At 39.6% G+C, this 11930-nt stretch overlaps 2 protein-coding genes across 3 annotated transcripts; one reads left to right on the forward strand and one right to left on the reverse strand.

The window, feature by feature from the left end:
- The first annotated feature begins 276 nt into the window (after nucleotides 1-276).
- On the forward strand, nucleotides 277-6612 carry LOC141668059 (uncharacterized). Of its 2 annotated transcripts, none has more exons than XM_074474746.1 (6): nucleotides 277-1062; nucleotides 1139-1229; nucleotides 4837-5063; nucleotides 5366-5533; nucleotides 5742-5858; nucleotides 6152-6612. In XM_074474746.1, exons 1-6 carry the CDS (start codon nucleotides 373-375, stop codon nucleotides 6263-6265), a joined length of 1407 nt encoding a protein of 468 aa, XP_074330847.1. In that variant the 5' UTR covers nucleotides 277-372; the 3' UTR covers nucleotides 6266-6612. The 2 variants fall into 2 exon arrangements, with proteins under 2 accessions (XP_074330847.1, XP_074330848.1); XM_074474747.1 differs by having other exon boundaries at nucleotides 1139-1214.
- A 1169-nt stretch (nucleotides 6613-7781) lies between these two features.
- On the reverse strand, nucleotides 7782-8144 carry LOC141665862 (uncharacterized). The gene has a single exon (XM_074471847.1). It carries the CDS (start codon nucleotides 8142-8144, stop codon nucleotides 7782-7784), a length of 363 nt encoding a protein of 120 aa, XP_074327948.1.
- Nucleotides 8145-11930: the final 3786 nt, after the last annotated feature.

An 11930-nucleotide genomic window follows, 5' to 3' on the forward strand; every position in this document is an offset into this window, starting at 1 on the left:
CATAATTCTGATGAGTATGAGTTGTATATATAACTTGATTAAAAGTAAATTAACGTATTATTTTTATTATAAACTTATCCATTATATAGAAAATAATATCACTTTAAAAAATATGAAAAATAATATCCAATATTAGACTATTGCTAGAATAGAAGCATTATATAGCATAAACAAATGAGGACACTGTTAAAACCCGAACCGAAAATCCTACTAGAAATCCTACGAGGGAGATACGAATCTAAACATCGGGCTTTTAACCGGATTGGGCCCGGATCAGGTTCCTTGCTCGCAAACTATAAAAGCGCAACTTGCTTTTAAATTTAAAAAACCCCAAACAAATAAAAACCCTAGAACTCGTGAGAATAGAGCGCGATGATCATGTCGATGATGCTTACGAGATCAGATGTTATTCTCCGGCCACAACTTTTCACGACATCACCAGCAAAATTATATTATCCGCCGGCAAGAATTTGTTTTGGCCGGAACACGAATACCTCCGTTGGACTAGTACTCTCTGTTACTCCTCAAAAATTAAACAATCTCAATTATTATTATAATGCTTCTGATTCTAATTTACAGTTATTCAACAAGAAAATTAATAAGCCTTTTGTTGTTCATAATAAACACCAATCAATCATCAACTCTAGTTGTGATGATAAGAGCAATAGCAATACCAGCAGCAGCAGCTCTTGTGTTACTAACAAACTTGTTGAAATTAAAAAGACGGTTGTTAATACGATAGCTTCGTTGTTGTTATTTGGATTTCTAGCTTTTATGACTTCCTCTGCGTTTAGAACTCCCGCATTTGCAGCATCAGTGCCATCTTTATCTTCTAGTGTTACTCCTGATTCCGATTGCAACGAGGACTGCGACAAAATTGATAATATATCAAAGCCTGCTAATGAATTGTTGGAAGAGTTGTGGATTCAGATAATTACAATAATACTTTGCGTTATATTTGCTCCTTTGACAATACCGTTTTTTGCAGCAATTCTAGTTGGCTACAAATACTATTTGGAAATATGTGAAAATACCAAAGAAAAGAGTATTCTTATGCTTCAGGTTTGATTCAAATCTCTTTATTCCATTACTTGATATGTACCTCTATGTCTGATTTACTTTCTGTCTGATTTGGAAGGTTGGAGTTTTGGACGGGACACGTGAATTGCAAAGAGAAGTTCAAAAAATTACTCAAGTTGCATCCAACTTAGATGGTATGAAACTGAAAGGTTAACAATATTTAACTTCTTACTCGTTTGCAATTTGTAATTGTTATTTAAAATAAAGAATTCAAATTAACTTTTTAAGATACATACTACTGTTGTTGGCTTACTATTATGTGTCAACAAAATTGACTAAATTTATTCTGCTTATGATTCGACTTAAATCAATAACTTGAAGTTTAGATAATAACAGAGTTTAAAGAGGACTTAAGTAGACAAGTAGAAAGTGTTCCACTATATAAAACTGGAGCTAGGAAACAATTTTATATGCGAGGTTTCACTCTCATCGCTTCTGGCCTAGATCTTTGGGATTGGTGTCAAGCTACCACTGTTGTCTTCATTCCATATTATTCCTCAGAGGTTAAGTCAAGTTTTAACTTTTCATGTCTATGAACTCAAAATACATAAATCATGACACTGCACTACTCTAGTCTCTACCCACAATGACACTGCTCTACTCTACCAAGAAAGGCACTCAATTATATCACACTTTTGATTGTTCCCGTATTGACTCCTGGTTAAGCAAATGCTAAATTGTTAATTCATACTGCAGTAGTATTGTACTCATTTTAAAGCTACATAGCGGCTGGAGCATATCACTTTTTCTTAAGATCATTTCCTTCAGTGTTTCATACTTTCAGTTGATGCTTCTATCGCTTCTCTTTTGACAGCTCATATGCATCTGTTTGCATGCATATATAATGACTGCAGCTACGGAGTTCTTTCCGTTATCATTCAGCTCTTAGAATAACTAGTTAGGAACCTAATGACTGCAGATTTCTGATACTGTGCTTTTGCGGTGAATGTCGCTAGAGGGATTTGTAAAACGAGATAGGATCAGAATTAAAAAAAAATTATCGTGCATAAGCTGTTGAAACATGGATGATACATAATGTACAAGGATTTATAAATTTAGCATTTAGTTTAGTGATGGTGAATATTTCTCCTTTTCCTTAATAAATATATATTAGGATGGGAAAATGTACAAATATGACGAAACCCAGTTCTTGGCCAGGCCTCATAGAGCACTCTATACACTATCTTGCAGGGTGGACAAAGGACTATCAATGGAAACCATGATCTAAGGAACTGGCTAGCTAAGGACAAATTAAAGGAACCAAAATACGTAATAAGAGTAAAATTGACTAAGAAACTAAACTCATTAGAGGTGCCAAGGTAGTAGATACACCAATTATGTACACTCTAAGTAAAACTGAATAAGAAACCAACTCAGTAGAAGTAACAAGGTAGTAGATATACCGAGTATGTCTGCTCTAAAAGTGGAACTGAGGTGGCTTGATTATGTCTTTTCTAAACCCCAAGACTTCAATGTGCACTTCATGTCTCTGAGGATATATTTGTGGACCTGTTGTGGAGAAGAAGCTCCGAGGTCTTGGTTTTTTCCCTGACAAAGAATACGCGGGCTGCACAAGTGAGCCCAAAGCTTTTTGTTAGCAAAGGTAGGCAAAATCAGATGAAAAACTGAATAAGAAAGCATGCCTATAAAGCGCAACTTATGCTAACTGAGGAGTGCAAGTGGCGATGGTCGAAGGTGTCCTGATAGAGCTCCAGATATCCCTAAATTTGACTTTAGACTCCTTTAAGCCATGCCACTAGCGAACATCATGCTTAAGAAAGATCAAAAGTTGCGTCAAGGTCAAAGAAGGATCTCTAAGTTTGTAGAGGTGATAACTGATGTGTTGGCTGGTAGCAAGGTGCTGGTGCCAACACCCTTACTTGATGAGATCATGAGGAAAGCAGTCTGTGGAATCCCTAAGCTCTTTATTAAATCGTTAGTTGGGTGTATGGAAAAACAAGGTCAGAGACACGAGCCAAGCAATAAGCCTGATTCGTGAAGGTCAGAATCTTCCTTGACTGCTCATAAAGGCTTATCTTGCAACACTGGTCTATGAACCTGCTATCATAAAGTTCTGCTAAATCTTGCCACCTGCGAAAGGAGACAGAGAATATGTCTCTATTCATCTCTAAGGGCATGTGGTCTATGAATAAGAATGTGAAGGGAGTTGCAGAGATTGGTCAATATAGACTTGTGCTTTCATCAGTGAAAGCAAAAAGCTGGAGTGATTGAAAACTGAGTGAAAGCAAGATGAAGAATCTGAGGGACATTAATGAATGTGAAGGACATCAGTGAAAGGAAGAAGTATCTTCTGACATTGTCACAGCGATTGGTCGATTGAGGATTTTGTAAAACATGAAAACCATAAGAATGTGAAGGGAGTTGCAGAGATTTGAGGATTATGCAAACCATAAAAACTGAAGGACATCAGTGAAAGCAAGATGAAGAATCTGAGGGACATTAGTGAATGTGAAGGACATCAGTGAAAGAAGAAGTAGCTTCTGACATTGTCACAGCAATTGGTCGATTCAGGATTTTGTAAAACATGAAAATTCAAAGGATTTAATCCATGAAGAATCTAAAGGCGCGTGGATCAGTTCTATTGTCTCATTTGGAATCTGAACTTGTTTTCCTCTTTATGCTCAGGATGTATGCATAACTAGATAAGATGAAGAAGGATCTGTCTTTAAGATGATAAAGACAGAAAGTGAAAAGTTAGACTGTTAAAGTTTTAATTTGAAGTATATGTATCTTGTGTCCACAGCGAAATGGAATGTAGTGGTAGTGTACTAAAAACTACAAATAGAAGGTGCACCTTTGCTCCCAAGGCCAATTGCCTATGTAGGAATTGAAAACTTTGTCTTGGTCAACTAGTATGCTGTTCGCAAAAAAGTTATATTCTTAACAAACAGAGATTAAGTAAAAAACGAACTCATTTAAAGCTAGGCTTGAGTTCGGACTGGTGTTTTTTTGATGAGTCAAGTGTGTGAAATAAAAAGCTTTGCTTCACTTGGCTCAATGCGTACTTAATTAACTTGTAAAAGCTTTTGCTGAGATAGGTTATATACTTATCCATTATTATCTGCAGAAAATTCACATTCTCTATTGAAATCTACCCACTGCGAAGAGGGAAATACTGTACACCTTTGCTCCCAAGGCTAATTTCCTAGTTGAAATTGAGAACTTTGTTTCGGCCAACTAGTGAGCTGTTCGCAAACAAGTTATATTCTTAACAATCAGAGTTGAAGTAGAAATCAAACACATTTAAAGCTAGGCTCGAGTTCGAGCTGGTGAATTTTTTTATATGAGTCAAGCATGTGAAATATAAAGCTTCGCTTGGCTCAGTCCCAGACCTAATTAACTTGTAAAAGCTTATGCTGAAAAGGAGGTTATTTATAAATGTGTACGTTTTTTTTGCGAAAAATTTACATTCTCTATTGAAATCTACCCTCTGCAAAGAGGGGAATATACAGAATACTATGAACTAGAACACAATCTTGTTCTTTTCTGCCATGAGAAAGAACTGATGCTGGATGGTTAAAATCTGGCTGCAAACTGCTCCAAAGAATAATTGTTATTGATCAGCTTTCATATGTTTTAATATCCTGACCTCCTTATTTTTTATTTTGGCTTGACCTTTTCTTTATTTATTGCAGGGGTTACCTTCAAATTTTTAATTTAGGCATTCTAAATTTTAAACTTTATTATTACATTGATTTTGTAAATTATTTTGACCTTTTTTCATATTTATTGCAGGAGTGGTAAAATCTCTTCTTCGATGTAATGATTCTTGCCGTTTTGCTCATCTATCTGTTACTCAATGTATATCTGATGAGAAAAAGTATGGGAATAATTTTGCTGAAATGATGGACTCCTTTGATAAAGATCCTGAGGCACTGGTCATGCTTTATGATCTTTTCAAATACTTAGCAAAGTCACTTGCTATTTTCGTCCACCTGGCCTTGATAAAGGCTATAAAAAAGGTTAGTAATCAGCTTAGTGAGATAGTTGATTTTGATCCAAATCTATTTTACATGTGTAAATGTCAACAAAAGTTTGTGGTAGTTATTACTTTTCATTGCGGTCAACTCAAACAGATGTGTTCAGGTTTTGAGCGTTGTTGTACACAAGCAATGTTGCTTTTGGAAGTCAACTACTGAATTAGTTCTTGAAATATGCTGTATAATCAATATATGTACATGACAAAAACGCATAGTTTATAGTAAAAGATATTATTAATTTGCAAAGAAAAAAAAATCTTATGATAACTTTAATATGAGTGCAGATATACTATGATGGCAAGTGCTCCAAACAACTGTTTGCAGAATTTTTAGGTAGAGAGCTTGCGAAATATGACGAAGATGAAGAGACACTTGCTAGTGTTGATGGTATGCAAAATGAAGAGGAGGCAGTTGGTAGAGCTCATAGGATGTTTGACAATGACTATTTAGTGGTAATTTCATTATTAATTCTACAGCTTATATTTCTTGCAAGTCTCTACCAAGATTACATAGTTTCTTAGCCAAAACTAGATTCGACCGGTGTCTTTAAGACTCTTTTGGAAGCACAGGGTGCAATTTATTATTATGCAATTATTGACTATCAGTAAACATCCTTGTGCAAAAGTCTGAAAATGTCAATTTGTATCTACAATTTTCCAGGTAACAATATTGGTGCTTGCCAGTGGTGTATACTCAATTCCGCCTTTGCAGTGCAATACAGAACATGTAAAGACGGTCTTGCAAAAGTTGAGTTCAATTCCAAAGAATAAAATAGAGGTAATTAACCGCATGCATGTCTGTTTTTTTTTGTTTTTTGATATGTACGTCTCAATTAGAAAACGTGCTCTCAGTTCTCCCTCCCTCGTTAAAAAAGCTTCTACAAGCATAAATATTCTAAATGTCCGATCTTGACATGACAATTAAATCCTTGCCATGTCTCATTTTGTGGCCAACAAAAATGTTTTTTTGTTTTTTTTACGTTCCGGACAACATATTTGTTAACAAATCAATATTCTTGTGCATATAAATTATAAACTATTAACAATAAATTGTTATTTGTGCACGTTCAGTCCCTACAGGTGCTGCTGACTCCACAAACAGAAGATGAAGCCATCTCAGAGAAAGGACTTGCGGCAAAGTTTCCGCTTTTGAAACCTTTAACTTTAAGTTGTTTCGAAAATTAACTAAAATGACATAATTGGGTTCACAACCGCCCTCTCCTCTTTGAAGGCTTTGAGATGACCAAACTCCTTGTACTTGTGCTTGGTCACATAGTGGCATTGCCGTTCAAAAGAAATGAGAAGCAAGGAGATGCATAAGTCAGATTTTAAAGACCAGATGTTTAAAGTATTATAAAGCCTCAAGGCATATATGATTGTAACTCATTGTCACACACATATGTATAGTGATTCACACAGCTAATGTGTAAATTTGTTGGCATATATGGATAATAGTACTCACTGTCACTGTCACACATGCTTATTTGCAAAGAGATTCACAGTTTGTAATTGATGAAACTGTTGCTTTATACGCTTACTATGTCTGTGAAATTATATTATGGTCATTTTTATTCAGGTCAGCAATAGCTGACTATATAGGATGATTCTCAACTTTACTATGCGTGTCCATTATGTCAGTTGTTGTTTAGTTTAATCCCAGTCCTAGTTCTTCAGTTGGTCGTGTTATGTTTAAACTCGTTTGAGTCTTTCTGGTAGCTTAGCTCTGTTCTAGTTTTAGACTTGCCCTTGTTGCAGCAAGGGTTTCTATGTCTATGTTTTCCAGTTGAAGGTTGTAATGGATGAACTCCTACTATAAGTGGAGGTACTTTTAATAAATTAATACTTAAAAAAAAAAAAACTAGAAATCTGGGATGCTAAATTTCATTACTTATTCATGTACTGATGAGATCATGAGGAAAGTAGTGTGGAGAATCCCTAAGCTATTCAAGAAATGATAGATAGGTGTGTAGCAAAACAAGGTCAGAGACACGAGCCAAGCAATAGGCTTGATTCGTGAAGGTCAGAACCTTCCTTGAGTGCTCTTAAAGGCTAATTTTTCAACACTGGTCTGTGAACCCGCTATCATAAAGTTCTGCTAAATCTTGCCACCTGCGAAAGAAGATAGAAAATATGTCTCTATTCCTCTCTAAAGGCATTTGATAGTTTTTAAGATGTATTGCAAGTGGCAGCATGATTTTGGTTACTTGATAATTGTAGTGAGAAAGGTCTCTGTATCCCTAATAGCTTGCAGAGAGTTTCCTGGAAAATGAGCACCAATTTCAAAGCTGTGAAGGCTATCCTACACAAAACTATTATATAAAATGCAATTGAACCTAAATTTTCTTATTTATATAAGACTAAGCTTTTCCCAGGTCTCTTATATTATTTGTCAATAGACTTGAAATTTTTTTCTTTAACGAAAAATAAATACGAGGTCTATAAGGCCTGAAAAGAAGCTATCAGTTTTGAACTGATGCTAAAACTAAAAAGGCCTGTGTTAATTTAAAATATGCTGTAGGGAGGGAAGTATCTCGGCCTGCTCTCTTTTTGAAAGTATCACATGTGAACAACTTCTCTCTAATCTTCACTTTAACATCCGAGATGATGTAATTTACCGGCCTTAAATGCCCTCACACATGACTCCTAATATTCCGTTGAGTCCATATTGGATAATATGCAACTGCTATAAACAGGTAGGCTATCAAGTTCCTCGTGTGTCCAGATGAAGGTCATCCCAAGAGAGATCAATAGAAACCGGAGCTTCTCTAAATATAGCTGCAGTAAATGGACATTGAACATAAAAATGTTCTTGAGTTTCCAACACCGCACCACATAACACACAGTGAGGATCCACGACCATGTTGAACTGCAGCATCCTATGATCAGTAGTGAGAAGTCTGTTCTTTAAAACCAACCAAAGGAGAACTGAGCATTTTGGAATAGAGAACTTGGGCCAAACCATTTTCGTCCAATAAGGTGCATTTGCATTCACTGGTTTCAGAGTTGGCCAAATACTCGAAAGTTTATTATTTGAATCAATGTACCCACCCCCATAGAATACCATCTGACTGGTTAACAACCGTATTGGACATAGGTGCCTCGATATAAATGCAAGTGTGAATTAACTTAATCCGTTTTGGAAGTGTTACGCCCAGATCCTTTCGGTGGTATGAACAGGCTTCGGCTAGGTTGAAGAAGGCTTCGGCCGTACCTGAAAATGAAGAGAATGCGAGGGTTTGGACCCCCGATTCACCTCCGGCGTGAGAATCAGAATCTGGCTGTAAAATTAGGGTAGTAATACAAGAGCAGAAAGTGTTGAGAGTGTCCCTTTTATCTTACTTCACAAGGGTTTTTATACCCAATCATGCCATGAATGTTCTTCCGTTGCCAACCATTAATGAGGGAGTGAAAATGGGGCGTTATGTCCCTTACATTGTCCAACGGTCCGCGAGTAGCAGGCCTCGGCCTGGGCTGCTTCCATGGGCCTCGGCGGCGCGGGCCTGGAGGTCCTTCGGTCCAGTAGCACAACCGCTTAATGGGCCTTCGTTCAATGGGCCTATAACCAACATGTCTCTGTCCTTCGGCTGGGCCTTCGGGCCGGCCGACGGACACCGGTCTCGGCCCATATGGGGATGAAGGAACCCTAGGGCGATCGCTTCAGTTCCGCCTCGATCTTCGGTCGTACACGTGGCAAGCTTATAGGGACTTGCAGTGCATTGATGACAGCTGGTGGCACGTCGTTTCATGACTCAATCTCTGCCGTTGAATGCCAACCGTCTTGATCTGGGACGTCCATTTCAAAAACCCCCAAACGTCGCTTCTCTAAATTAATTTTAGGCGCCTATATAAGCCCATTTGTAGGTTTCATTTCCCTTTTATCACTTTAGCTTCTCCACACACAGTGACAAATCGCGAAGAATCTCTCAATCACGGGCAACAACAACTCCGTCTTCCCAAATCATCCCATTTCAATCCAAGAGCACCTTCAAATAAGTAAGTTTCTCTTCTTGTTTTCCAGTTTTAAGTTTGCATGTTAGTTTCCCGTGTTTTATAGAGTTTGCATGCGAACTTTGGTTCTGGGTTTATGAGAATTTTCTGGGTTTTTGCGTGTGCTATTGTGTTTTTCTGGGGTTTTTGGGTAGGTAACATAGGTTTCTGGGTTTTACCAATTCTGAGGAGGCCTCAAGGGTTTAAAGATGGCATGCGAGGTGTTTTATGACCAAGAACGTTCTTCGGGATTTCTTGGTTTTAGAACACCCTTCGGGAGCCGACCCAGGGCTTAAACAGGTGGTCTGGAGCGATGTTTGCGTAAGGCTCTGTAGGCAAGAACATCCTTCGGGTGGGCTTGGCTCGGGAGCAGCCTTCGGAAACAGCCTCCGGGGTTCTGGTTCGTTCGGTCCTGGGACGTGTACTCGGGTGTTTATTTTTTCTTTTATCTGTTAATCCGAGTACATGGACTAATGTATCTCTGTTCCTGATACAGGGACATGGACCGAGCAGAACGCCCCCCGGATTCTTGGGACCCCTTATCCAATAGCTTGGTGGGAACGTCTTCCATTCGCCCCGAGCGGACGGGACGGGCCTTATATGCTTCGGCTGCCGACTATCCCGCAGCCAATAATAGATCTGAACTGACGAAAAGGCGCGTCGTTCAGATGTACGATGATTATTCGGTTCCCCGAGGACTTTATTGGCTGTATGCGCCGAGGGAAGGCGAGAGGATCTTCGACACTCCCGGGGTGCCGGATGGATATGGAGGCTGCGCCGTAGGGATTTCAGAGGCGGCCTTCAAATGCGGCTTGAGGGTGCCGCCGTTGAAGCTGATCAAGCACCTCTTCTTCCAGATGGGTATCGCCCTCAGGCAGATGGATCCGAACGGGTTCATCCACATCAACTGTTTCCAGAACAGGTGTCTTCACGCCGGGATCGCACCCAGCACTCGCCTATTCTGGTATCATTACGATTTTAGGAGGAATCCGAAGAGTGCGGGTATTTACACCATCGCCCGCCGGGCAGGGCGACCCGATTGGACGGCGACCAATTCGAACAATAAGTCCACTCACACACATTGGTTATGCCCCTTATCCCTGTGATAGTCACATTATTTATCAGGGTTTTTCTTGTGGTTCGGGACCTTCATCTTGGCGGGGCGAACAAATCCCGGCTTGCCTTTTATCTCATGGAGAATCTTGGAGATCGGCGCATTCAAAGGAGTGAACACGGCCGAATCTCTATCTCGACGTCGTTCAGCCCCACGATCTGTTTCCTTCCTTCCTTCCTTTCTGCTATCCCTCCGGTCAGATCCTGTTCTTGAGCCCTCATATCTGTCGGCTCGCTTTGATCGGTCGTCCCTTCTTGTGTCTTTATATCCCCCAATACTTTCCATCTTGCGGCGAATATTCTCGCCTCTCACATATATATCATTTAGGAATTTTGGGGGGAAATCGTAAAGAGATGAACGAAACTTTTTACCTTTATAGGGGTCTAGCCCCGCCGTTAGGAAGCCCATAGCTTTGATTTTGTCCAGATTGGTGACCATTCCCGCTTCTTCCTTGAATCTGGCGAGATAATCCCCCAACTCCTCATTCGCCCTCTGCCGACAGTGGACCAAGGCTTCGGTGTCCTTTCGGTGGTATGAACAGGCTTCGGCTGGGTTGAAGAAGGCTTCGGCCGTACCTGAAAGTGAAGAGAATGCGAGGGTTTGGACCCCCGATTCACCTCCGGCGTGAGAATCAAAATCTGGCTGTAAAATTAGGGTAGTAATACAAGAGAAGAAAGTGTTGAGAGTGTCTCTTTTATCTTACTTCACAAGGGTTTTTATACTCAATCATGCCATGAATGTTCTTCCGTTGCCAACTATTAACGAGGGAGTGAAAAGGGGGCGTTATGTCCCTCGCATTGTCCAACAGTCTGCGAGTAGCAGGCCTCGGCCTGGGCTGCTTCCATGGGCCTCGGCAGCGCGGGCCTGGAGGTCCTTCGGTCCGGTAGCACAACCGCTTAATGGGCCTTCGTTCAATGGGTCTTATTGGGCCTATAATCAACAGGAAGCTCCCCTCTAGCAAATCCTGTTTTACGTAGTATATTTTCTTGAATTTCTGCTGAAACACTGCTAAAAATACACATGGTTTTTGAAGGATTTGGACAGAGGCCGGATATGCTAGAAAAACCGAGTCACTCCTTCGAATAAAGCGTGAATAGAGGTTTCTTCACCCTTGCAGAATATTAACACATCGTCTGCAAACACCAGATGGTTCATGATTGTAACTGCTTGGGGTGCTAATTCAGTAAAAATATCACTCTTTGGGTTAAATTCGAAAATGTTCCAGATTGTGTTATTGGACCGAGGGCCTCAGCTGGCTTGCAAGCCCTATTGGAAAGCCTTTATATGCAGTATGCTCTTACATCAAAACTTGAAATTCTTCCTAATGAAAAAATGTGTGTTAGCTATACGGCTGGTGATGATCTACCAAATTCTATGGAGGTTATGGCTTTAGACCAGGTAACGGGGTTAAAAACTAAGCATGATGTGATTGTTAGCTACCCATTAAGACCGTTAGTGTCCAAGAGTGCCCTAAAAACTTGCTCAAGTTAAAATTTAAGGCATGTTGGACAAGTATATTTTATATTTATAAGGCGACATTGTTGGGTTTGCTCTAAAGTAACCAGGAAATGGGCGAGGAAAGATAGAGCTACTAACCAGGAAGATACTATAAGTGAAAAATCAGAACAAGTTCATGATGTGTCTGACAGCGTTGGTTTGATTGAGCATAACAAAGGTGAAATCACTGATGAAATTGCATTTACTTCGGAAGCTAAGCAAAACGAGGAATGGACGGAGGTTAAAAGGAAA

This window comes from Apium graveolens, chromosome 6 (genome assembly GCF_009905375.1).
Source record: "Apium graveolens cultivar Ventura chromosome 6, ASM990537v1, whole genome shotgun sequence".
NCBI classification, from domain to species: domain Eukaryota; kingdom Viridiplantae; phylum Streptophyta; class Magnoliopsida; order Apiales; family Apiaceae; genus Apium; species Apium graveolens.

Bases quoted from the DNA above. Each gene is read 5' to 3' on its own strand.
- LOC141668059 (XM_074474746.1), top strand. From the start codon at position 373: ATGATCATGTCGATGATGCTTACGAGATCAGATGTTATTCTCCGGCCA. The intron at 1,063-1,138 runs GTTTGATTCAAA...CTGATTTGGAAG, and splicing joins AGAGTATTCTTATGCTTCAG to GTTGGAGTTTTGGACGGGAC. The intron at 5,534-5,741 runs GTAATTTCATTA...ACAATTTTCCAG, and splicing joins TTGACAATGACTATTTAGTG to GTAACAATATTGGTGCTTGC.
- LOC141665862 (XM_074471847.1), bottom strand. From the start codon at position 8,144: ATGGTATTCTATGGGGGTGGGTACATTGATTCAAATAATAAACTTTCG.